This window comes from Pygocentrus nattereri, chromosome 17 (assembly GCF_015220715.1).
Source record: "Pygocentrus nattereri isolate fPygNat1 chromosome 17, fPygNat1.pri, whole genome shotgun sequence".
NCBI lineage: Eukaryota > Metazoa > Chordata > Actinopteri > Characiformes > Serrasalmidae > Pygocentrus > Pygocentrus nattereri.
The window spans coordinates 28,741,109-28,763,839 of record NC_051227.1 but is presented as its reverse complement, the minus strand read 5'-3'; the positions used below and the strand labels follow the sequence as shown (position 1 = coordinate 28,763,839).

At 37.7% G+C, this 22,731-nt stretch overlaps 4 protein-coding genes across 4 annotated transcripts; all 4 read left to right on the top strand.

The window, feature by feature from the left end:
- Positions 1–4,371: 4,371 nt before the first annotated feature.
- On the top strand, positions 4,372–5,310 carry LOC108414498 (olfactory receptor 4S1-like). The gene has a single exon (XM_017687361.1). The coding sequence runs from the start codon at positions 4,372–4,374 to the stop codon at positions 5,308–5,310; it is 939 nt and encodes a 312-aa protein (XP_017542850.1).
- Positions 5,311–9,514: 4,204 nt separating this feature from the next.
- LOC108414499 (olfactory receptor 10A3-like) lies at positions 9,515–10,453 on the top strand. The gene has a single exon (XM_017687362.1). The coding sequence runs from the start codon at positions 9,515–9,517 to the stop codon at positions 10,451–10,453; it is 939 nt and encodes a 312-aa protein (XP_017542851.1).
- A 3,142-nt stretch (positions 10,454–13,595) lies between these two features.
- Positions 13,596–14,534, top strand: LOC108414491 (olfactory receptor 10A3-like). Its single transcript, XM_017687356.2, has one exon. It carries the CDS (start codon positions 13,596–13,598, stop codon positions 14,532–14,534), a length of 939 nt encoding a protein of 312 aa, XP_017542845.2.
- A 6,150-nt stretch (positions 14,535–20,684) lies between these two features.
- LOC119265756 (olfactory receptor 1509-like) lies at positions 20,685–21,632 on the top strand. The gene has a single exon (XM_037546491.1). The coding sequence runs from the start codon at positions 20,685–20,687 to the stop codon at positions 21,630–21,632; it is 948 nt and encodes a 315-aa protein (XP_037402388.1).
- The last annotated feature ends 1,099 nt before the right edge of the window (positions 21,633–22,731 follow it).

Below are 22,731 nucleotides of genomic sequence, written 5' to 3'. Positions count from 1 at the left end.
TGTGGTTACATGTTCAGAGTTGCCAGTCCAGGCCAGACACTGATACATAATCAACAGAAGAAAGCCCAACACTTGTGTAGACTCAAACTGTGTACCAGAGGAACAAGGTAGTCTGATTAAATGTGTGAATCCATACTTCAGAAAGGTGTCAGTCTAGGTCAACAATCAGGGCTGCACCTTGAGCAGGGCAGTGAAAGAGACTTTTGCTATGCTAAACCCTTGAGTGAATGTGGTACAGAAATGAGCAAATACTATAAACCACTGTCTTTCTTTGCTCCATCACAACATGACTAAAAAAGGAAGTGAAATTGCCAAATTTTTATATGAATGTTTTAGTTTGGAGTTCTGAGCTCTGTTCATTCAGACCAAGGGAGGTGATTTGAGAGTTCTTTAAACCATAAGCTCTGTTGCTTGTATTAATAGAACTGTCCATAATTTTTTATGCACTCTACTGGTATCACAGTTCAAGCTTCTTGTCTCTAAAGATACTTTTCTGCTATAATACGATACCTCATCAGGACACTGGTGAGTCCCTTTTTAATGTTTGGACAGGAACCTCGGCTTTGCATACGTCAAAAAAACTTACTTACATGCCCTGAAAACACTCTTTGGTATAGATCCCTTTAAAACGCTAAAAAAACCCTCTGAATTTTTGCAGGAGACAGTGGCTAGGAAATGTGGTTATGTAGCCAGAAGCACTCTTGAACACTACTTGACCTGTATAACAACATGAAAAAGTCTAAGCTTATGCCCTGGATGTTCCCCACGCTCGCATGTTAGACCCCAAATATTTTTATATAAGCAAGAATGCCAGATATAGAACATTACTGGCTAAGGGACAGATACTACCCAAGATATTTTAAGATAAATTACAGTGAAATTAATATGTTTGCTTAATTAAGCTTATTTTAAAAAACAGTGTTAAAGCAAATCTTGCAAGTTTTTAAATTAAGACTTGAAATAAACAGTATAGCTTTTTAAATGAAACAAAAGTTGCATTGTAGTCCTGAAAGTAAAGCAAATTACACCGGGTATAAGATTACTACACTAGCTGTCATTTTTAATGTTGTTAACATCCCCTAATGTTGTACATCCAAGAGTACCTGACAGATTATTTAACATCTGGAAGGACTACCTACAAAAACATACTTTGTCTTTTGTTCTTGCCATTTTTATAATTTTTGTTTTCTTTATAGAACAAACAAGAACTGACTCAGAAATAAGAATGTGTACTGTTCACCTAGTTTAAAAGAGGCAACAAAGTTAACAAAAAATGTTGCTTTATATACATGACGTACTAAACATTCGATAGTTATCAGAATTCCCTGTCACAGACAGTGTCACAGTATGATATGCTCTCATCATGCAATAGGCAGGATTAATAGACTTCTCATTTCGCAAGGGTTTTTCACTTTGTCAAAGCTCAAGTATCTCAATTGTAAGACAGTCAAAATAGATCTGGGCCATTCATTATTGGCCTTCTTAATATACACCTGGTACAGGCTCTTGGATTTTTCCAAGATGTGAAATGCAACAGTTCATAAAACTGAATAGGCTTTTGAACCTGGTTCTATAGCCATTCTTTAACTCAACTGCCTAGGCAATTTCATCAAAATGATGGATTTGTGTGTTTATTAGGCTGGCCACCTTCTCAGTATATTGCACCTTCACTGTATTGCAGCAACTTGTGAGCAGCAAACGATTTCAGGGATAATAGCAATTCAGTATGGTTCTAACCTAGTCAGTGGAGTGCTGTTCTTTTTAAGAGAGTGGTGGATTCAGCAGATTATACGGACATGGCAAAAGTAATGGTATAGCAGTATGCAAATTGATTACAAAGTGGCTTTACCCCAGGGGATGACTTGGGAACGCCCACACTTGTGTTGACCTTGTGAATGAAGTTGAGCACTGGCTAGCGTGTTCATGGCAAAACAACGTGAATTATCAGAGTTCAAACCAGTCATGATAGTGGTATGAAAACTTCCATATCTACGGGCGTTTAACATTCTTTGATCCACAGTGTCATGTGTACTGGGAATACATCGTAAAAGGCATTACCACAGTGTCAGTGCATGGTTTGTGTCCACTGGTCCACCTGAAAACATCGTTGACCATTTCAATGCTTGGTAACTATTTGCAGCCCTTCATGGACTTCAAGTAACCAGCACAATTATGGGATATTCAAATTGCACCCTGTCATTTGTCCCAAGTTGTCTAATATTGGTTTGACAAGCATTCTGGAGAGTTCTGACAAATTATGTGGCCTGCACGTTTGGCCCAATCAAGCATTTATGGGATGTGCTGGTGAGGTCCACTTGCACCAGAGATCCTGCACCTACAAATATTCTCCTGGGAATTAATATGCAACTAAACAAAAGGACCAACTCCCTGGCAATTGTTATACACCAGGGGTTTCACCCTGAGTGAGAATCAAACTCACAACCCTTATGCTAAGGTTTTCCACCTGGCAAACAGAGGATGGCCTCAAGCACAGAGCAACCAATAAGCAGGGGAACTATGCAACTACGAAAAATAAAACTCCGAACTAAGAACTTGGAAAAACAAATACGACAAGGAATTAAGTAAAAGGGGAAAAAATGGACTGGCCCCAGGGACTTGGGATTGAACCCTCAATCATTGCATTACCAGGTGCGTACCACCAAAGGCATAATGGCTGTGCAAACTTAAAGGCTTACAAGAATGAACCAGACTAAGAACCCTCAAAACCTCCCTTTTTGGGTTTCTCTCAACTAGCCCTAAACACAGAGAGTGAGGAATACTCACAAGATCCCTTTTTCCCCCCTTTTTATATCTATGCTTGAGAACTAGGGAAAAAAGTAAAGACTCAAACCTTGAGACAAATACTAAAATTACCAACCAAGCTAGAGCGCCCTGCACACAGGAGCATGTGAGCATCCCTTAAGTTGGGTGCCCACAGCTGCTATCACTTAGCCCTAATTACTCAATCCTGGCTCTCCAGCCCTTCCTAGTGGCTGAAGGTGGCCTAGCAGGCTGCCCAGAAGGTTTTTGAAGGTTGCTCAGCAGAGAACATAGGATGACAAAACGATATAATAATATCACTTCAAATATCAGGCTGGGAGCTTCCTTTTCTATATGAGAATATTAACATTCTGTTGGGTACAGGAAGCATAGATAATTGGATGCTCTTAACATTTTGGCATGGTGTGCTGAATAACAGCTCAAATTCCACAGGCATACACAGGTCATCAGCAACTTAAATGTATCAGCTGCTGAATATGTTGTATCCTCAGTTCATCAAAGACAGGGACGTTTTGTTCTGTAAGCAATGAAACAGATTCCCAGTGAGATACTCAACCACCATTAACCACTCACTAGTGGACCCCGTCTGCTCTTGAGTAGAGATTTCTGGGGAGTAGGCCTAGTCAATTTGGAATTGGACCGCTGGCCTAGTTGAGTCGTGAGCTTAAATCTACTGGGAAAGTGTGGCACTGTTTGAAAATGAAATTCCACAGGCATCATCCAAGCAAATTAAACAATATTTGCTGTAGACGAAAACCTCATTTTAATAGTGCAAAGTGTTAGAGCAATTGACTTTATATGTTTGCAATTAAAATATTGATTGGGAATAAGAATAATTTGTAACCTAAATAAATGTTGGCACACATATGTGTATGTTGCACATCACTGTTGTCGGAAGAAAAAAAATACCTGTTACCTTTACATTCTATGTAAATTTTATGATGAATGTACCAAATGAAATGACACAATGTGACTTAGAAAAAAGTCTGGTTCCATTGACTTACATTAAAAGTAAAGTAGGTTTTGTCCTTCTCCTGTAAAGGTTTTCTTCCGACAACAGCGATAAATAAATATGTATGAAAATTTAGCAAAAGTCAGTTTTTGATTTACTTCCTCAAAATGATAAATAAACAAAACAAAACTTATTTTTAATTATATAAAAGTTGCAACTTCACCATGAAAATTTGTTTGTAAGTGTACACGCTACTGAGAAGACTATATCCTTGTTAATTCACATAGGACACTGATGTATCATAGATGTAAAGTCACTTGGTGAGTTGTTTAGGATACAGGATACTGTGTCTTTAAGGAGTTTTCCCTACTTTCTCATTTGTAAACATCACGTGTTAGTCTTCAAATATCTGTATATATGTAAGAAAAGCCAGGCATAGAAAGTCACTGGATAGAGGATGTTCAACATGTTTGCTTAGTTGCTAAATAGCTGATTGTGAACATTTTAAGCCAGTAAGGGAACCCACACAAAAGAAGGTTATGAACCATTCTGGTATTTTGATTTAGTTTGGTTTAGTGAGGGTGACCATTTTAAAGATTTTTTCCTGTTGTTTTTATATCAAAATGTACTGAGAAGTGATGGAAAATTTCTCCAGAGAGTTCATGTTCGTGCTTCATGGACTGAATGACTCAAAGACAAACAAACACATTTACTTTTCATTTGGCCTTGTTGTCTATATTGTGACAATGTTTGTAAATTTTACATTAATTATTACAATTATTCTGAGCAAAACACTTCATGAGCCCATGTATCTGTTTATCTGCAATTTGTATGTGAATGGAATATGTGGTGCTTCTGCTTTCTATCCAAAGATTCTTGCTGATCTTTTTTCAGACTCTCATGTTATTTCATATACAGGGTGTCTGATACAAATATACATAATTCACTGTTATATTTTCTGTGACCTCACATGTTTAACAGCCATGGCATATGACCGATATGTAGCCATTTGTAAGCCTTTGGAATATCACAACATTATGACACACCAGAAGGTGGTAAATTTGCTGGTTTTTATCTGGTTCTTCTCCATACTAGAAACATCTGTTGGGACTGCACTAACAAGCCAGCTACGCTTATGTGGTAATGACATTGACAAGCTTTACTGCTTTAACTGGGATGTTGTTAAGCTTTCCTGCACAGATGTCACTGTGAACAATGTTTATGGATACATTGTAATATTTGCTCATGTTTTTCAAGCTGTGTTGATCATTATTTCATATATTCGCATCGTCAGAGCATCTATGAAGTCCAAGACGGAGCGAGTTAAATTCATGCAGACTTGCATTCCTCATTTAATCACCCTCATGAACTTCTCCATTTCTCTGTTATTAGATCTTATGTGTGCGCGCTATGGCAAAGGTCAGGAACTGCAAGCTCTGCGCAACATCTTGGGAATAGAATTTCTTGTTGTGCCTCCTCTCCTAAACCCCATCATATATGGGTTAAAAATGACCCAGATACGACGGCAATTAGTGAAAATGTACAACCACAGACTCAAAGCAGTGCAACAAAACTGAAATTGATTCTAGAATTACTAGAATTACATCTTAATTAGATGATTTCCTTTTTTCAGAGTATTCAAGGTCTGGCATTGCACAGCATAAGAAAGAAAGTCAAGGTTTCCACTGCTAAACAGCCAGGTTTCAGACCTTGGAAATTTGAAAACTTACATCTGCTGTACCTGAACTTTACTTTTTTCTCTTTTTTTCAAGTATTTAGTGCCTGGCATATGAATATCTGTGAATCTGTGAAGACAATAATGAATTAACCTATGATGATGTATAATTTCTTCCACCTGATAAACAAAATGTAATTAAAGAAAAAAAAAAAGTTTTACTGCTTTTTTTTATTAGGCCCACATACAGTCTCTCTCTCTCTCTCTCTCTCTCTCTCTCTCTCTATATATATATATATATATATATATATATATATATATATATATATATATATTTAAATTACTTTTTTATTTGACTTTTATTAAATTTCTTGTATTTATCATATGTTTTCTTTTGTAAGTCTTAGAGACAGTGTTATGGTCATACAATAAAATGACACATGGTATCTAATATAATACACAATAAGCTTATTTTCTGCTTATTCACAATAAGCTGCTTAGCTGTAAATATTTCAATTTTAACACATAGATTAGAGAAGATAACTGCCATGTTTGCAGCTAGTTTAGTTTCTTGGTGAAGTGCTGCAACACTTCAGCCAATCATGCCAATTAAGAGACTTTTTATACCCATGCCTTTGCTTGCAAAGCCAACTTTGGTTTTAGCTCATAATGACAATGTGATTATTGGTCTGGGATGTTTTAAAGCTGCACATGTCATTTCATAACCTCAGTTGTGCTTTGGACTGCTCTCCCGATTAAAATAAATCGCGATGATTGCGAGCGCACTGAAAGAGAACTCAAAACTAGGTGAAGGACGTGTTTTCAGAGGATTTTTCAAATGTGCATTAGGATGGTGGCAGAACTGCTACTCTTGCTTGCAGCAGAGGCACAAAAGCTTACACGACAAGCAAACACTGACTAAAAATGTGTTAAATATGTGGCAGACTACAGTTATGAATGATAGTAAGCACATTACGGTACAAGTACGGTATACAGCACCTGTAAATAACCATAGTTCATTTGATCTTTTTTGTGATGTCTGTGAAGATGAACCTGAAAGCTCTGGGAGCGACTGGTGATCCTTCATTGTCATGATTGTTTACCTCTGGATGAACCTCGTGAAGCAACATGAAGCATTGTTCTTTTGCACATGCGGGTCGGTTAAGGAGCTGATCTGTTCAGACTAATGTTGCATATAGATCACATTAAAAAGATATTTTAAACAGCCAAACAAAAAATCTGATTTGGTGAGAAAATCAGAATTGGCCCACTTTTACCTGCTGTAAACGTAGCCTATTGGCACTCTGAGTGAATTGGAACAGCCTCTGGTTATGTGAAGGAGTGTTATACACTATATTTCCAAAAGTATTCACTCGTCTTCCTTCACATGCATATGAACTTGAATGACATCCCATTCTTAATCTATAGGGTTTAATATGATGTCAGCCCACCCTTTGCAGCTATAACAGCTTCAGCTCTTCTGGGAAGGCTTTCCAAAAGGTTTAGGAGTGTGTTTATGGGAATTTTTGACCATTCTTCCAGAAGCGCATTTGTGAGGTCAGACACTGATGTTGGATGAGAAGGCCTGGGTCACAGTCTCCGCTCTAATTCATCCCAAAGGTGTTCTATCGGTTGAGGTCAGGACTCTGTGCAGGTCAGTCAAGGTCTTTCACACCAAACTCACTCATCCATGTCTTTTTGGACCTTGCTTTGCCCACTGGCGCGCAGTCATGTTGGAACAGGAAGGGGCCGCCCCCAAACTGTTCCCACAAAGTTGGGAGCATGAAATTGTCCAAAATCTCTTGATCCGCTGAAGCAGTAAGAGAGTTCTTTTCACTGGAACTAAGTGGCCGACCCCAACTCCTGAAAAACAAACCCACGCTATAATCCTCCCTCCACCAAACTTTACACTTGGCGCAATGCAGTCAGACAAGTACCGTCTCCTGGCAACCGCCAAACCCAGACTCATCCATCGGCTTGCCAGACAGAGAACCATGATTTGTCACTCCAGAGAACACGTCTCCACTGCTCTAGAGTCCAGTGGTGGCGCTTCACACCACTGCATTCAACACTTTGCATTGCGCCTGCTGATGTAAGGCTTGGATGCAACTGCTTGGCCATGGAAACCCATTCCATGAAGCTCTCTATGCACTGCTCTTGAACTAATCTGAAGGCCACATGAAGTTTGGAGGTCTGTAGTGATTGACTCTGCAGAAAGTTAGTGACCTTTGTGCACTATGCGCCTCAGCATCCGCTGACCCTGCTCTGTCATTTTATGCGGCCTACCACTTCATGGCTGAGTTGCTGATGTTCCCAATCACGTTCACTTTGTTATAATACCACTGACAGTTGACTGTGGAATATTTAGTAGTGAGGAAATTTCACGACTGGACTTGTTGCACGGGTGGCATCCTATCACGGTACCACACTGGAATTCACTGAGCTCCTGAGAGTGACCAATTCTTTCACAAATGTTTTTAGGAGCAGTCTGCAGGCCTAGGTGCTTGGTTTTATACACCTGTGGCCATGGAAGTGATTAGAATACCTAAAATTCAATGATTTGGATGAATGAGTGAATACTTTTGGCAATACAGTGTATCACTAGGGGAGGAGCAACCATTCAGTCTGCCAGTTAATGGTGCCACATAGCCTCCATAAACCAGTGTTGGGTGCAGTGCATGGAGCAGCTGGCCTGGACATCTTAGCCTGGGCAAAAACCTGAAATGGCAACAGAAGAGATTCTACTGGCTGAGCTGCTGCCTAAACCTCGAGCCCTATGTACATTGCTGCAACCTACATATGGCCTAGAAAGGGCTTCATCTAACCAGCTTGAACAATATGCTGCAATTCTGCCAGAACAAATATGTACAGTGTTCAAAGCTAGTACAATCATACCTGACTCAAAGCAACTATTACAGCCCAGATAGCGAGCATAAATCGGTCAGCTGGCTTGATAAAGTCAGCACTCCACTGACTGTTTGCCATTGCTGGTCCACCCTTGGACCACCCAGTCCTGCATGCAAACTTTAATTAGCTTTAAATCTCCTCAAACAGATTTTAAATGCACAGACACTTTTATTTTAGAAAATATGCCTAGACAAATATTACAAACAAGTGAAGGAAAAAACAACAATGATTCGGCCTGATATAAAATGATTTTATAGTAAATGTTGTTGCTGACACTGTGCTGCATTAAAATGATTTACTAAAATAATGTACAAAGTATAACTAAAGAAAGGAGGGAAGAAAAAAACAGTAAACTGGTGATGATACGTGGAATTTTTTCTAATACGCTGATTAACCGCAGATGGCACTCCCAGAAAATGCTGAACAAAATGTACTATCCTCTTACTATCAGGGAAGGTGGATCTACCAAAATCATTACAATGTTGTTGTTCCCGACAAAAAAAAAACATATCTTAGTAGTGAAAAGTGTTAGAGCAATTGAGTATGTACATTTGCAATTAAAATATTGATTAAGGAAAAAAGAATCATTTGTTATCTTAATAAATACACAGTATCATGTATGTATGGTATATTGTGCATCTATAAATATGTATGAAAATTTGTGCAAAAGTCCCCTTTTGATTTACTTCTTTAAAATGATAATTAAACAAAGTTAAACTTATTCTTAATAATATAAAATTTCACCATGAAAATGTTCTATATGTCTGCTTGTGAGTGTAGACACTACTAAGAAGACTATAATTAAGACACTACTAAGAAGACCTTGTAACTGATAGACGTTGTGTTATTGTAGATGTAAAGTCACTTGGTGAGTTGCTCAGGAAACTGTGCTCAGGATACTGTGCCTTTAGGGAGTTTTCCCCAGTTTCTCATTTAAAAAACATCAAATGTAGGCCTTCCAATATCTGTATATATGTAAAAAAGCCAGGCATAGAGTCACTGGCTAAAGGATGTTCAACATGTTTGCTTAGTTGCTAAATAGCTGATTGTGAACATTTTAAGCCAGTAAGGGAACCCACACAAAAGAAGGTTATGAACCATTCTTGTGTTTTGATTTAGTTTGGTTTAGTGAGGGTAATAATTTTAAGGTGTTTTAATACCTTACCACCTGCTTTTATATCAAAATGTACTGAGAAGTGATGGAAAATTTCTCCAGAGAGTTCATGTTCGTGCTTCATGGACTGAATGACTCAAAGACAAACAAACACATTTACTTTTCATTTGGCCTTGTTGTCTATATTGTGACAATGTTTGTAAATTTTACATTAATTATTACAATTATTCTGAGCAAAACACTTCATGAGCCCATGTATCTGTTTATCTGCAATTTGTATGTGAATGGAATATGTGGTGCTTCTGCTTTCTATCCAAAGATTCTTGCTGATCTTTTTTCAGACTCTCATGTTATTTCATATACAGGGTGTCTGATACAAATGTACATCATTTACTGTTATATTTTCTGTGAACTCACATGTTTAACAGCCATGGCATATGACCGATATGTAGCCATTTGTAAGCCTTTGGAATATCACAACATTATGACACACCAGAAGGTGGTAAATTTGCTGATTTTTATCTGGTTCTTCTCCATACTAGAAACATCTGTTGGGACTGCATTAACAAGCCAGTTACGCTTATGTGGTAATGACATTGACCAGCTTTACTGCTTTAACTGGGATGTTGTTAAGCTTTCCTGCACAGATGTCACTGTAAACAATGTTTATGGATACATTGTAATATTTGCTCATGTTTTTCAAGCTGTGTTGATCATTATTTCATATATTCGCATCGTCAGAGCATCTATGAAGTCCAAGACAGAGCGAGTTAAATTCATGCAGACTTGCATTCCTCATTTAATCACCCTCATGAACTTCACCATTTCTCTGTTATTAGATCTTATGTGTGCGCGCTATGGCAAAGGTCAGGAATTGCAAGCTCTGCGCAACATCTTGGGAATAGAATTTCTTGTTGTGCCTCCTCTTCTAAACCCCATCATATATGGGTTAAAAATGACCCAGATACGACGGCAATTAGTGAAAATGTACAACCACAGACTCAAAGCAGTGCAACAAAACTGAAATTGATTCTAGAATTACTAGAATTACATCTTAATTAGGTAATTTCCTTTTTTCAGAGTATTCAAGGTCTGGCATTGCACAGCATAAGAAAGAAAGTCAAGGTTTCCACTGCTAAACAGCCAGGTTTCAGACCTTGGAAATTTGAAAACTAACATCTACTGTACCTGAACTTTACTTTTTTCTCTTTTTTTCAAGTATTTAGCGCCTGGCATATGAATATCTGTGAATCTGTGAAGCCAATAATGAATTAATCTCTGATGATGTATAATTTCTTCCACCTGATAAACAAAATGTAATTAAAGAAAAAAAAGAAAGTTTTACCCCTTTCTTTTTATTAGATCCACATACAGTCTCTCTCTCTCTCTCTCTCTCTCTCTCTCTCTCTCTATATATATATATATATATATATATATATATATATATATATATATATATATATATATATATATATATATATATATATAATTACTTTTTTATTTGACTTTTATTAAATTTCTTGTATTTATCATATGTTTTCTTTTGTAAGTCTTAGACACAGTGTTATGGTCATACAATAAAATGACACATGGTATCTAATATAATACACAACAAGTTTATTTTCATTTTTGCTAATTTGACCTGCTGCTTAGCTGTAAATATTTCAATTTTAACAGATAGATTAGAGAAGATAACTGCCATGTTTGCAGCTAGTTTAGTTTCTTGGTGAAGTGCTGCAACACTTCAGCCAATCATGCCAATTAAGAGACTTTTTATACCCGTGCCTTTGTTTGCAAAGCCAACTTTGGTTTTAGCTCATAATGACAATGTGATTATTGGTCTGGTATGTTTTAAAGCTGCACATGTCATTTCATAACCACAGTTGTGCTTTGTCCAAAATCTCTTGGTCCGCTGAAGTAGTAAGAGAGCTCTTTTCACTGGAACTAAGTGGCCGAGCCCAACTCCTGAAAAACAAACCCACACCATAATCCTCCCTCCACCAAACTTTACACTTGGCACAATGCAGTCAGACAAGTACCATTCCAAGTACCCAGACACATCCATCGGCTTGCCAGACAGAGAAGCATGATTTGTCACTCCAGAGAACACGTCTCCACTACTCTAGAGTCTAGTGGCGGTGCATTACACCTCTGCATTCAACACTTTGCATTGCGCCTGCTGATGTAAGGCTTGGATGCAACTGCTCGGCCATGGAAACCCATTCCATGAAGCTCTCTATGTACTGCTCTTGAACTAATCTGAAGGCCACATGAAGTTTGGAGGTCTGTAGTGATTGACTCTGCAGAAAGTTAGTGACCTTTGTGCACTATGCGCCTCAGCATCCGCTGACCCTGCTCTGTCATTTTATGCGGCCTACCACTTCATGGCTGAGTTGCTGATGTTCCCAATCACGTTCACTTTGTTATAATACCACTGACAGTTGACTGTGGAATATTTAGTAGTGAGGAAATTTCACGACTGGACTTGTTGCACGGGTGGCATCCTATCACAGTACCACACTGGAATTCACTGACCTCCTGAGAGTGACCAATTCTTTCACAAATGTTTTTAGGAGCAGTCTGCAGGCCTAGGTGCTTGGTTTTATACACCTGTGGCCATGGAAGTGATTAGAACACCTAAAATTCAATGATTTGAATGAATGAGTGAATACTTTTAGCAATACAGTGTATCACTAGGGGAGGAGCAACCATTCAGTCTGCCAGTTAATGGTGCCACATAGCGTCCATAAACCAGTGTCGGGTGCAGTGCATGGAGCAGCTGGCCTGGACATCTTAGCCTGGGCAAAAACCTGAAATGGCAACAGAAGAGATTCTACTGGCTGAGCTGCTGCCTAAACCTCGAGCCCTATGTACATTGCTGCAACCTACATATGGCCTAGAAAGGGCTTCATCTAACCAGCTTGAACAATATGCTGCAATTCTGCCAGAACAAATATGTACAGTGTTCAAAGCTAGTACAATCATACCTGACTCAAAGCAACTATTACAGCCCAGATAGCGAGCATAAATCGGGCTGTTTGCCATTGCTGGTCCACCCTTGGACCACCCAGTCCTGCATGCAAACTTTAATTAGCTTTAAATCTCCTCAAACAGATTTTAAATGCACAGACACTTTTATTTTAGAAAATATGCCTAGACAAATATTACAAACAAGTGAAGGAAAAAACAACAATGATTCGACCTGATATAAAATGATTTTATAGTAAATGTTGTTGCTGACACTGTGCTGCATTAAAATGATTTACTAAAATAATGTACAAAGTATAACTAAAGAAAGGAGGGAAGAAAAAAACAGTAAACTGGTGATGATACGTGGAATTTTCTCTAATACGCTGATTAACCGCAGATGGCACTCCCAGAAAATGCTGAACAAAATGTACTATCCTCTTACTATCAGGGAAGGTGGATCTACCAAAATCATTACAATGTTGTTGTTCCAGACACAAAAAAAACATATCTTAGTAGTGAAAAGTGTTAGAGCAATTGAGTATGTACATTTGCAATTAAAATATTGATTAAGGAAAAAAGAATCATTTGTTATCTTAATAAATACACAGTATCATGTATGTATGGTATATTGTGCATCTATAAATATGTATGAAAATTTGTGCAAAAGTCCCCTTTTGATTTACTTCTTTAAAATGATAATTAAACAAAGTTAAACTTATTCTTAATAATATAAAATTTCACCATGAAAATGTTCTATATGTCTGCTTGTGAGTGTAGACACTACTAAGAAGACTATAATTAAGACACTACTAAGAAGACCTTGTAACTGATAGAAGTTGTGTTATTGTAGATGTAAAGTCACTTGGTGAGTTGCTCAGGAAACTGTGCTCAGGATACTGTGCCTTTAGGGAGTTTTCCCCAGTTTCTCATTTAAAAAACATCAAATGTAGGCCTTCCAATATCTGTATATATGTAAAAAAGCCAGGCATAGAGTCACCGGCTAAAGGATGTTCAACATGTTTGCTTAGTTGCTAAATAGCTGATTGTGAACATTTTAAGCCAGTAAGGGAACCCACACAAAAGAAGGTTATGAACCATTCTTGTGTTTTGATTTAGTTTGGTTTAGTGAGGGTAATAATTTTAAGGTGTTTTAATACCTTACCACCTGCTTTTATATCAAAATGTACTGAGAAGTGATGGAAAATTTCTCCAGAGAGTTCATGTTCGTGCTTCATGGACTGAATGACTCAAAGACAAACAAACACATTTACTTTTCATTTGGCCTTGTTGTCTATATTGTGACAATGTTTGTAAATTTTACATTAATTATTACAATTATTCTGAGCAAAACACTTCATGAGCCCATGTATCTGTTTATCTGCAATTTGTATGTGAATGGAATATGTGGTGCTTCTGCTTTCTATCCAAAGATTCTTGCTGATCTTTTTTCAGACTCTCATGTTATTTCATATACAGGGTGTCTGATACAAATGTACATCATTTACTGTTATATTTTCTGTGAACTCACATGTTTAACAGCCATGGCATATGACCGATATGTAGCCATTTGTAAGCCTTTGGAATATCACAACATTATGACACACCAGAAGGTGGTAAATTTGCTGATTTTTATCTGGTTCTTCTCCATACTAGAAACGTCTGTTTTGACTGCACTAACAAGCCAGTTACGCTTATGTGGTAATGACATTGACAAGCTATACTGCTTTAACTGGGATGTTGTTAAGCTTTCCTGTACAGATGTCACTGTAAACAGTATTTATGGAAACATTGTAATATTTACTCATGTTTTTCAAGCTGTGTTGATCATTATTTCATATATTCGCATCGTCAGAGCATCTATGAAGTCCAAGACAGAGCGAGTTAAATTCATGCAGACTTGCATTCCTCATTTAATCACCCTCATGAACTTCTCCATTTCTGTGTTCTTAGATCTTATGTGTGCGCGCTATGGCAAAGGTCAGGAACTGAAAGCTCTGCGCAACATCCTGGGAATAGAGTTTCTTGTTGTGCCCCCTCTCCTAAACCCCATCATATATGGGTTAAAAATGACCCAGATACGACGGCAATTAGTGAAAATGTACAACCACAGTCTCAAAGCAGTGCAACAAAACTGAAATTGATTCTAGAATTACTAGAATTACATCTTAATTAGATGATTTCCTTTTTTCATTCTTTTTTTCCAAGTATTCAGGGTCTGGCATGACACAAGTGTGCTGCAATTCTGAGAATGAAAGTCAAGGTCTCCACTGCTAAACAGACCGTTTTTGAGTGCTTGGAAATTTAAAAAATTACATTTGATCTGTCTGATCACATGTGATTAGGGGACTAGATGTCAGAATGAATGGAAAACTTTAAACCCTTAAGATGTCTAAGGCTGTATTTACCTTGTTTCAGCACATCAATGCACCACAGAAAATAGCATTTGTTTTCAGGGGGATGCATTGGTTCTGGTGCATGATCATCCAAGTTTTGTTTTGGTTCAAATACTTGCATACAACATGGAGAACCACTGGCAATAGCTCATATATTTAAAAGTGACTGTTTACCTCAGAAATGTCAAATTCAAGCAGGAAAATGACTGGATGTTACTACATTGAAATATTGATGTTGACTGTAACCAATGACCTAAATCCTAATCTGTCCAAGTTTGCTTTTTATCTATTTATCAATTAAGGTTTTGGAAAATAATTAAATGATGCAAATTATGCTGACTTTCTGTTTATTCAAAAACAAATAAATTAAGAAAATCATGAATCATATAAATATTGCCTTAGCAAGACTACTTTTCAGTCAAATTTTACAGGGAACGCCCTTGTAAAACCCACATGCAGCCAACTACAGAGGGGATATGCATTCACATGTATGAACATGCCTGAGCAGTGTAAATGCAGAGTTACATCACAAATATAAAGAACTGTGTAACCAGCATATTTATATTATCAAGTTGATTTTGACAAAATACAATCAACTTTTTCAACTGTCTTATTTGCGTCATGCTGTAGCATGAAATGGATTACAGAGATTTTACAAGTTATTTATGTGATTAATTGTTTCCTCTACCTTTTAAATGCTTAACCTATATTGCAAGTTGATATGCTTTTGAAACAAAAAAGGCAATAATGAACGAACGCTTTGAGATTATGTAAAAACACATTTAAAATGGAATCCAAACAGCTCATTTATTGACAGTGCACTGGCTAAAATACAAATATTTACATCGGAAATAGGGAGCAAATTGCACTTGTAGCAATACAGCATAGTGGCTGTTTTCTTTATAATTAATTTATATATTCTTATTAGTTTAATGATGTCATTAATCTATGATGGTGTATAATTTCTTCTATTTGAAAAGCAAAATGTGATTAAAGAAAAAAGAAAAATGTCCCTTCTCTTTTTATGAGGCCTACATAGAGTCTCACTCATTCTTGTATATAAATTAACTTTTTTACATTTCACTTTTATTAAATTACTTTTATATAGTCTTAGACGCAGTCATATGGTTACCTAGCTAATTGGTTAAATAGAAAACAATAGATTGCAACTAATATAATACACTACAAGAGGAAGCTTATATAGAAATAAGAATGATGAAGCTATTTTTGATGAAACTTTGATGACGTTAATTTGAGAGGAACTGGTGGCAGTTATTTTCATTTTTGCTAATTTGACCTGCTGCCTGGCTGTAAATATTTCAATATTTTAAAACATAGGTTAGAGAAGATAACTGCCATGTTTGCAGCTAGTTTCGCATCTTGGTGAGGTGCTGCAACACTTCAGCCAATCATGCCAATTAAGACTTTGTTGCTGCCTTTGCTTGCATAGCCAAGTTTAGTTTTAGCTTATAATGACAATGTGATCATTGGTCTAGGATATTTTGAAGCTGTAATACAATAGCTTTGAGTATTTGGAGACATCTCATTTCATAATATCAGTTGTGCTTTGGACTGTTGTCCCGATTAAATGATTCTGATGACTGCGAGCACACTGAAAGCGAACTTGAAGGACGTGTCTTCAGAGGATGTGACCAATGTGCATCAGGCTGGTGGTGCAATCACTAATCTTGCTTGCAACAGAGCACAAATGCTTATATGACAAGCAAATACTGACTAAAACATGTGTAAGAAATATGTGGCAGACCTTTTGAATGACAGTGAGTATGTTACAGCACCTGTATATAACCATAGTTCATTTGATCCTTTTTGATGAGAGGAGCAACAAGCAGCAGAGCCTTGAATTCCCCCACTGAAACACTGAAATACAGTACCTGCAAAATTGCTTGTTATGCAGCTTCAGCTAGCTCTTGTAATAGGCGAGGGAATGCCTAATGTTAATGTTGTATTCAGGGATGTACTCAGTGTATGGAACATTTAGTTTCAGTGCTTAAAAAAGTGTTTTGATTTTTATTATATATATATATATATATATATATATATATATATATATATATATATATATATATATATATATATATATAACCCCAATTCCAATGAAGTTGGGACGTTGTGTAAAACATAAATAAAAACAGAATACAGTGATTTGGAAATCCTTTTCAACCTATATTCAACTGAATGCACTACAAAGACAAGATATTTAATGTTCAAATGGATAAACGTTATTGTTTTTTGCAAATATTCAGTCATTTTGAATTTGATGCCTGCAACACGTTCCAAAGAAGTTCGGACAGGGGCAACAAAAGACAGGGAAAGTTGAGGAATGCTCAAAAAACACCTGTTTGGAACATTCCACAGGTGAACAGGTTAATTGGAAACAGGTGAGTGTCATGATTGGGTATGAAGGGAGCATCCCTGAAAGGCTCAGTCGTTCACAAGCAAGGACGGGGCGAGGTTCACCACTTTGTGAACAACTGCGTGAGCAAATAGTCCAACAGTTTAAGAACAAAGTTTCTCAACGTGCAATTGCAAGGAATTTAGGAATTTCATCATCTACAGTCCATAATATCATCAAAAGATTCAGAGAATCTGGAGAAATCTCTGCAAGTAAGCGGCAAGGCAGAAAACCAACATTGAATGCCTGTGACCTTCGATCCCTCAGACGGCACTGCATTAAAAACCGACATCATTCTGTAACGGATATTACCACATGGGCTCAGGAACACTTCAGAAAACCATTGTCAGTGAACAAAGTTCGTCGCTCCATCTACAAGTGCAAGTTAAAACTCTGCCATGCAAAGCGAAAGCCATATATCAACACCACCCAGAAACGCCGCCAGCTTCTCTGGGCCTGAGCTCATCTGAGACAGACTGATGCAAAGTGGAAAAGTGTCCTGTGGTCTGACGAGTCCACATTTCAAATTGTTTTTGGAAATCATGGACGTCGGGCCAAAGAGGAAAAGGACTGTCCGGATTGTTATCAGCGCAAAGTTCAAAAGCCAGCATCTCTGATGGTATGGGTGTGTGTTAGTGCCCATGGCATGGGTAACTTACACATCTGTGAAGGCACCATTAATGCTGAAAGGTACATACAGGTTTTGGAGCAACATATGCTGCCATCCAAGCAACATCTTTTCCAGGGACGTCCTGCTTATTTCAGCAAGACAATGCCAAGCCACATTCTGCACATCTTACAACAGCGTGGCTTTGTAGTAAAAAAGTGTGGGTACTAGAGTGGCCTGCCTACAGTCCAGACCTGTCTCCCATTGAAAATGTGTGGTGCATTATGAAGCGCAAAATACGACAATGGAGACCCCGGACTGTTGAGCAGCTGAAGTTGTACATCAAGCAAGAATGGGAAAGAATTCCACCTACAAAGCTTCAACAATTAGTGTCCTCAGTTCCCAAACACTTATTGAGTGTCGTTAAAAGGAAAGGTGATGTAACACGATGGTAAACATGCACCTGTCCCAACTTCCTTGGAACGTGTTGCAGGCATCAAATTCAAAATGAGTGAATAGTTGCAAAAAACAAAGTTTATCCATTTGAACATCAAATATCTTGTCTTATGTTGTAGTGTATTCAGTTGAATATAGGTTTGCTAAATGTAATGTAAATCTGCTAAATGCTGTAAATGGATTTGCAAATCATCATATTCATCATATGTTTTTATTTATGTGTTACACGATGTCCCAACTTCTTTGGAATTGAGGTTGTGTGTTCAGTCCACAAAGATAAGAGTAGTCATGGATATCCTGAGCCCCTGTGCCATCACTGAGACCGGGGACAGATACAGGCTCATGATTATGCATTATTTAACTGAATGGCCCGAGGCATATGTTGTCCCAGACCAGAGTGCAACAACAACAGCGAAGCAGCTGGGCATCCAGTTCAACCAGTTCAGCATACCAGAGAAACTTTACAATGATCAGAGGCGCAACTCGTCGACAGTGGACAGTCATGGCTAAGGTTTGCAACCAGCTGGGCATCCGGAAGACCCAGACCTCACCACTCCACCCTCAGGGTGATGGTCAAGTTAAGCATTTTGAGTAAACACTCACTACTCAGCTGGCCATCGTCACTGACTAGCGCCAAAATGACTGGTACTGACATTTACCCCTGGTCCTGCTGGCTTGCCTTTCCATTGTCAACTAAGTTCACTGAAGCTCTTCAATACTGTCTCCATGCAGTGAACCTGCTTACCAGAGGCCATTGAGTCAAGGCCATTGCCCAACAGGGCATTTGACTTGCGCTGTCAAGGACAACCACTGTTGTTTGGAGTCTGAGTGTGGCTGTCTGTACATCAGTCACCTTGATTATGTCCCTGTGTTGTAAAAGAACACCTAGGTGAAGAAGCATATTGGGTCCAGGTGGGGTGGTGGACTGTTGTAGTTCATAGGGATAGACATGCCATCTACCGGCCCCATAAATGGAAGACATGTCAGGGTAGGTGGAACCTTTGCAGCAGGGGCATCACCCTGAGGTGGACTTGGAAGCAATAGGGGGCCACATTCATAACTATTGTGTATGATAAGTTAATGGGATGTAGCTTTTGGAGGCATTAAATGCTTCAGATATCTGGTTCTCAATTCTGACTCTGTAAATTTCTCTAGAAAGGTACATTTCACACTGAACCACTCTGAGTGATTTTCTTTACATCTAAACCACCACATGATTAATTTTGCTAAATCATTGGAGTTCCCCTTTAAGGTCAATCTACATGATTCCACAATAAGAAAGACACCAGGCAAAAATGGCTTTCATTGGAGAGTTACAAGGCACAAACCACCGCTAACCAAATAGAACACAAAGGTACTTCTCGCATTTGCCAGAAACATCTAGGTGACCCCCAAGACTTTTAGGATAATATTCTGTGGCCTGCGAAGTCGGTGGATCATTTTGAAAGACATGGGTTCTGCTACATTTGATGTAAAGCTAGCACTGCATTCCACCATAAGAGCATCATACCAACAGTCAAATATGGTGGTCGTTGTGTGATGGTCTGGGGTGGCTTTGATTCTGCAGGACCTTGACGTCATAACTGATGGACGCTGCTCTCTGACTTCTGCTCTCTGTGAGAAAATCCAGAAGGAGAATGTTGCCCAGTCAGTTCGTAATGTAAAGCTAAAGCGAATGTCTCAAAAAAAAAAGAAAGAAAATTAAGGTTTTGGAGTAGCTGAGTCAAAATCCTGACTTGAATCTGATTGAGATGCTGTGGCAGGTTAAATTAAAACACTTCCACAAAATAGACAGCAAGAAAAAAAAATCCATGACTTATCATAAGTTATCACAAACTTTTGATTGCAGTTGTTACTGCCAAGGGTGGCACAACCAGTTATTTTGTTTTGAAGGCAATAACCTTTTTACATAGTTGATATAGGTTTTAAATAAATCTTCATTTTGAGTGAAAAGAATGATCATTTAGTTGGATGATCTGAAACATTTCAATAGGACAAATTAGCAAAAACAAAAGAAATCAGGTCGGGGGGAGTTTTTTACAGCACTATAATACTGAATGAAGTCAAATTCACAGAGTAGCATCATTATAGACCTAACTCACCTAGGGAGCTGTTCAGTAAATTGTCTTAAGGCAATACTTCCATTTCATCAGTTGTAAACATCACGTCAGACTCCAAATATCTATATAAGCAATGATGCCAGAAAGTGACAGGCTAGAGACAGACAGCACCACTTACAATGACCAGTACGTTGCTGTCAGCTGGCTGTGGACACTGTATCTCATGAACAGAAAACTGTACAAACGTTGCTGAGTCAGGTGGTTCTTATTTTATTATAGTTTAAGTCAGGACAATTATGCTTTTAAGACCATTTAAAAGCGTGCAATCAATTTTTGTATTCAAATGTACTGACAAAATGCCAGACAATTCCTCTAAAGAGTTCATGTTTGTGCTTCGTGGACTGAATGACTCAAGGACAAACAAACACATTTACTTTGCATTTGGTCTTGTTGTTTATATTGTGACTCTGTTTGTGAATCTGACTCTGATTATCACAATTATTCTGGAAAAAACACTTCATGAGCCCATGTATCTGTTTATCTGCAATTTGTTTTTAAATGGAATATGTGGTGCTTCTGCTTTCTATCCAAAGATTCTTGCTGATCTTTTTTTAGACTCTAATATCATTTCATATACAGGGTGTCTAATACAAATGTACATAATTTACTGTTATCTTTTCAGTGAATTCACAAGTTTAACAGTCATGGCATATGACCGATATGTAGCCATTTGTAAGCCTTTGGAATATCACAACGTTATGACACACCAGAAGGTGGTAAATTTGCTGGTTTTTATCTGGATATTTTCTTTACTACAGGTATCTGTTGCAACTGTACTGACAGTGCAAACACCCTTATGTGGTAATGACATTGACAAGCTTTACTGCTTTAACTGGGATGTTGTTAAGCTTTCCTGCACAGATGTCACTGTGAACAATGTTTATGGGTACATTATAATGTTTTTTCTGTTTTTTCAAGCTGTGTTCATCATTATCTCATATACTCGCATCATCAGGGCTGCTTTAAAGTCCAAGACAGAGCGAGTTAAATTCATGCAGACTTGTCTGCCACATTTAATCACCCTCATCAACTTCACCATTTCTGTGTTATTAGATCATATGTGTGCACGCTATGGCAAAGGTCAGGAACTTCAAACTCTGCGCAACATCTTGGGAATAGAGTTTCTTGTTGTGCCTCCTCTTCTAAACCCCATCATATATGGGTTAAAAATGAATCAGATACGGCGCCGGTTTATGCAACTGTATAGTCACAGACTCAAAGAAGTAGATCAGAGCTTAAATTGATTGTAGACAGATTGTTGGTGTAATGCAGGTCTTGCAGAGGAACCTTGAAATGAACTTCTTCAGACAAGAACACATGTGATATGACAAGATCTGATATAAATGGCATGGCACAGCTGCATTTCTAATATGAATACAGCAGTACAGGTGTCCGCTGCTAAAGAGTAGTTTTCAGACTTTAGAATTAGACATTTACATCTGGCATATGTTATATAACCTGGATGGAAGAATAAGCATCAACATCAGGAGTATAAATGCAGTGACATTGTGAAAAATTGTGATGGCAATGCATTGTGGGGAATGGACATTCTATTAATTGCAATGTAATGCAACCTCATTGTTTGGAAATCAAAAATTACAAATGATCATTACCAACAAATCAGTCCAGCAGTCCTCCTGCCCACCAGCTCTACCGTCATGACTAAGTTGTGCAGCAACATTATTATAGACATTTTCCTTCATTCGAATCTTGCTTGAAATATTGCAAAAATAATCCATCCTGAACCCAGTGTCATATTTAATCATAGGCTAAATGTATTATTAATCAACATTTTTAATGCTTTTGTGTTAAGCTTAAAATGTCTAAAATTGATATGATTAATCTGAACAAAATGACAGATACAACTTTGCAGGACCTTTAGCTGCATCACTGAACATCATGCTGTAGATTACAGTGATTTACCCTGTCTGCTGTGCCCACAGTTGTTAATGCTGAAGTTACATAGTTGATCAACATGATTTTGAAATAAAGATTGTAAACATTATGAAAAATACACTTTTTTCTTTTTATTCTTTTTCATCCTGAGGCCGAATATAATCTCTTTTCTTAGTTTTATTTACTTTTGTGTAAGTTTACTTTCATAAAATTTTATTTATTTTTATATATTTTTTTCATTTATTCTATGCTATTTGTGGTTTTGAGATATCGCTCTATGGTTGGCTAGACCTTTGGTCATACAGGAAACAGTGGATGATACGTAAAATAATACAAAATATGGACATTTGAAATTAAGACAAATAATAAATTAATCTCAAGGGCTTGTTTCCTGAACACTAGTTGAGCCTCTTGGATGAGAGTGCGGTGCCATTGGGGAATCCAGTA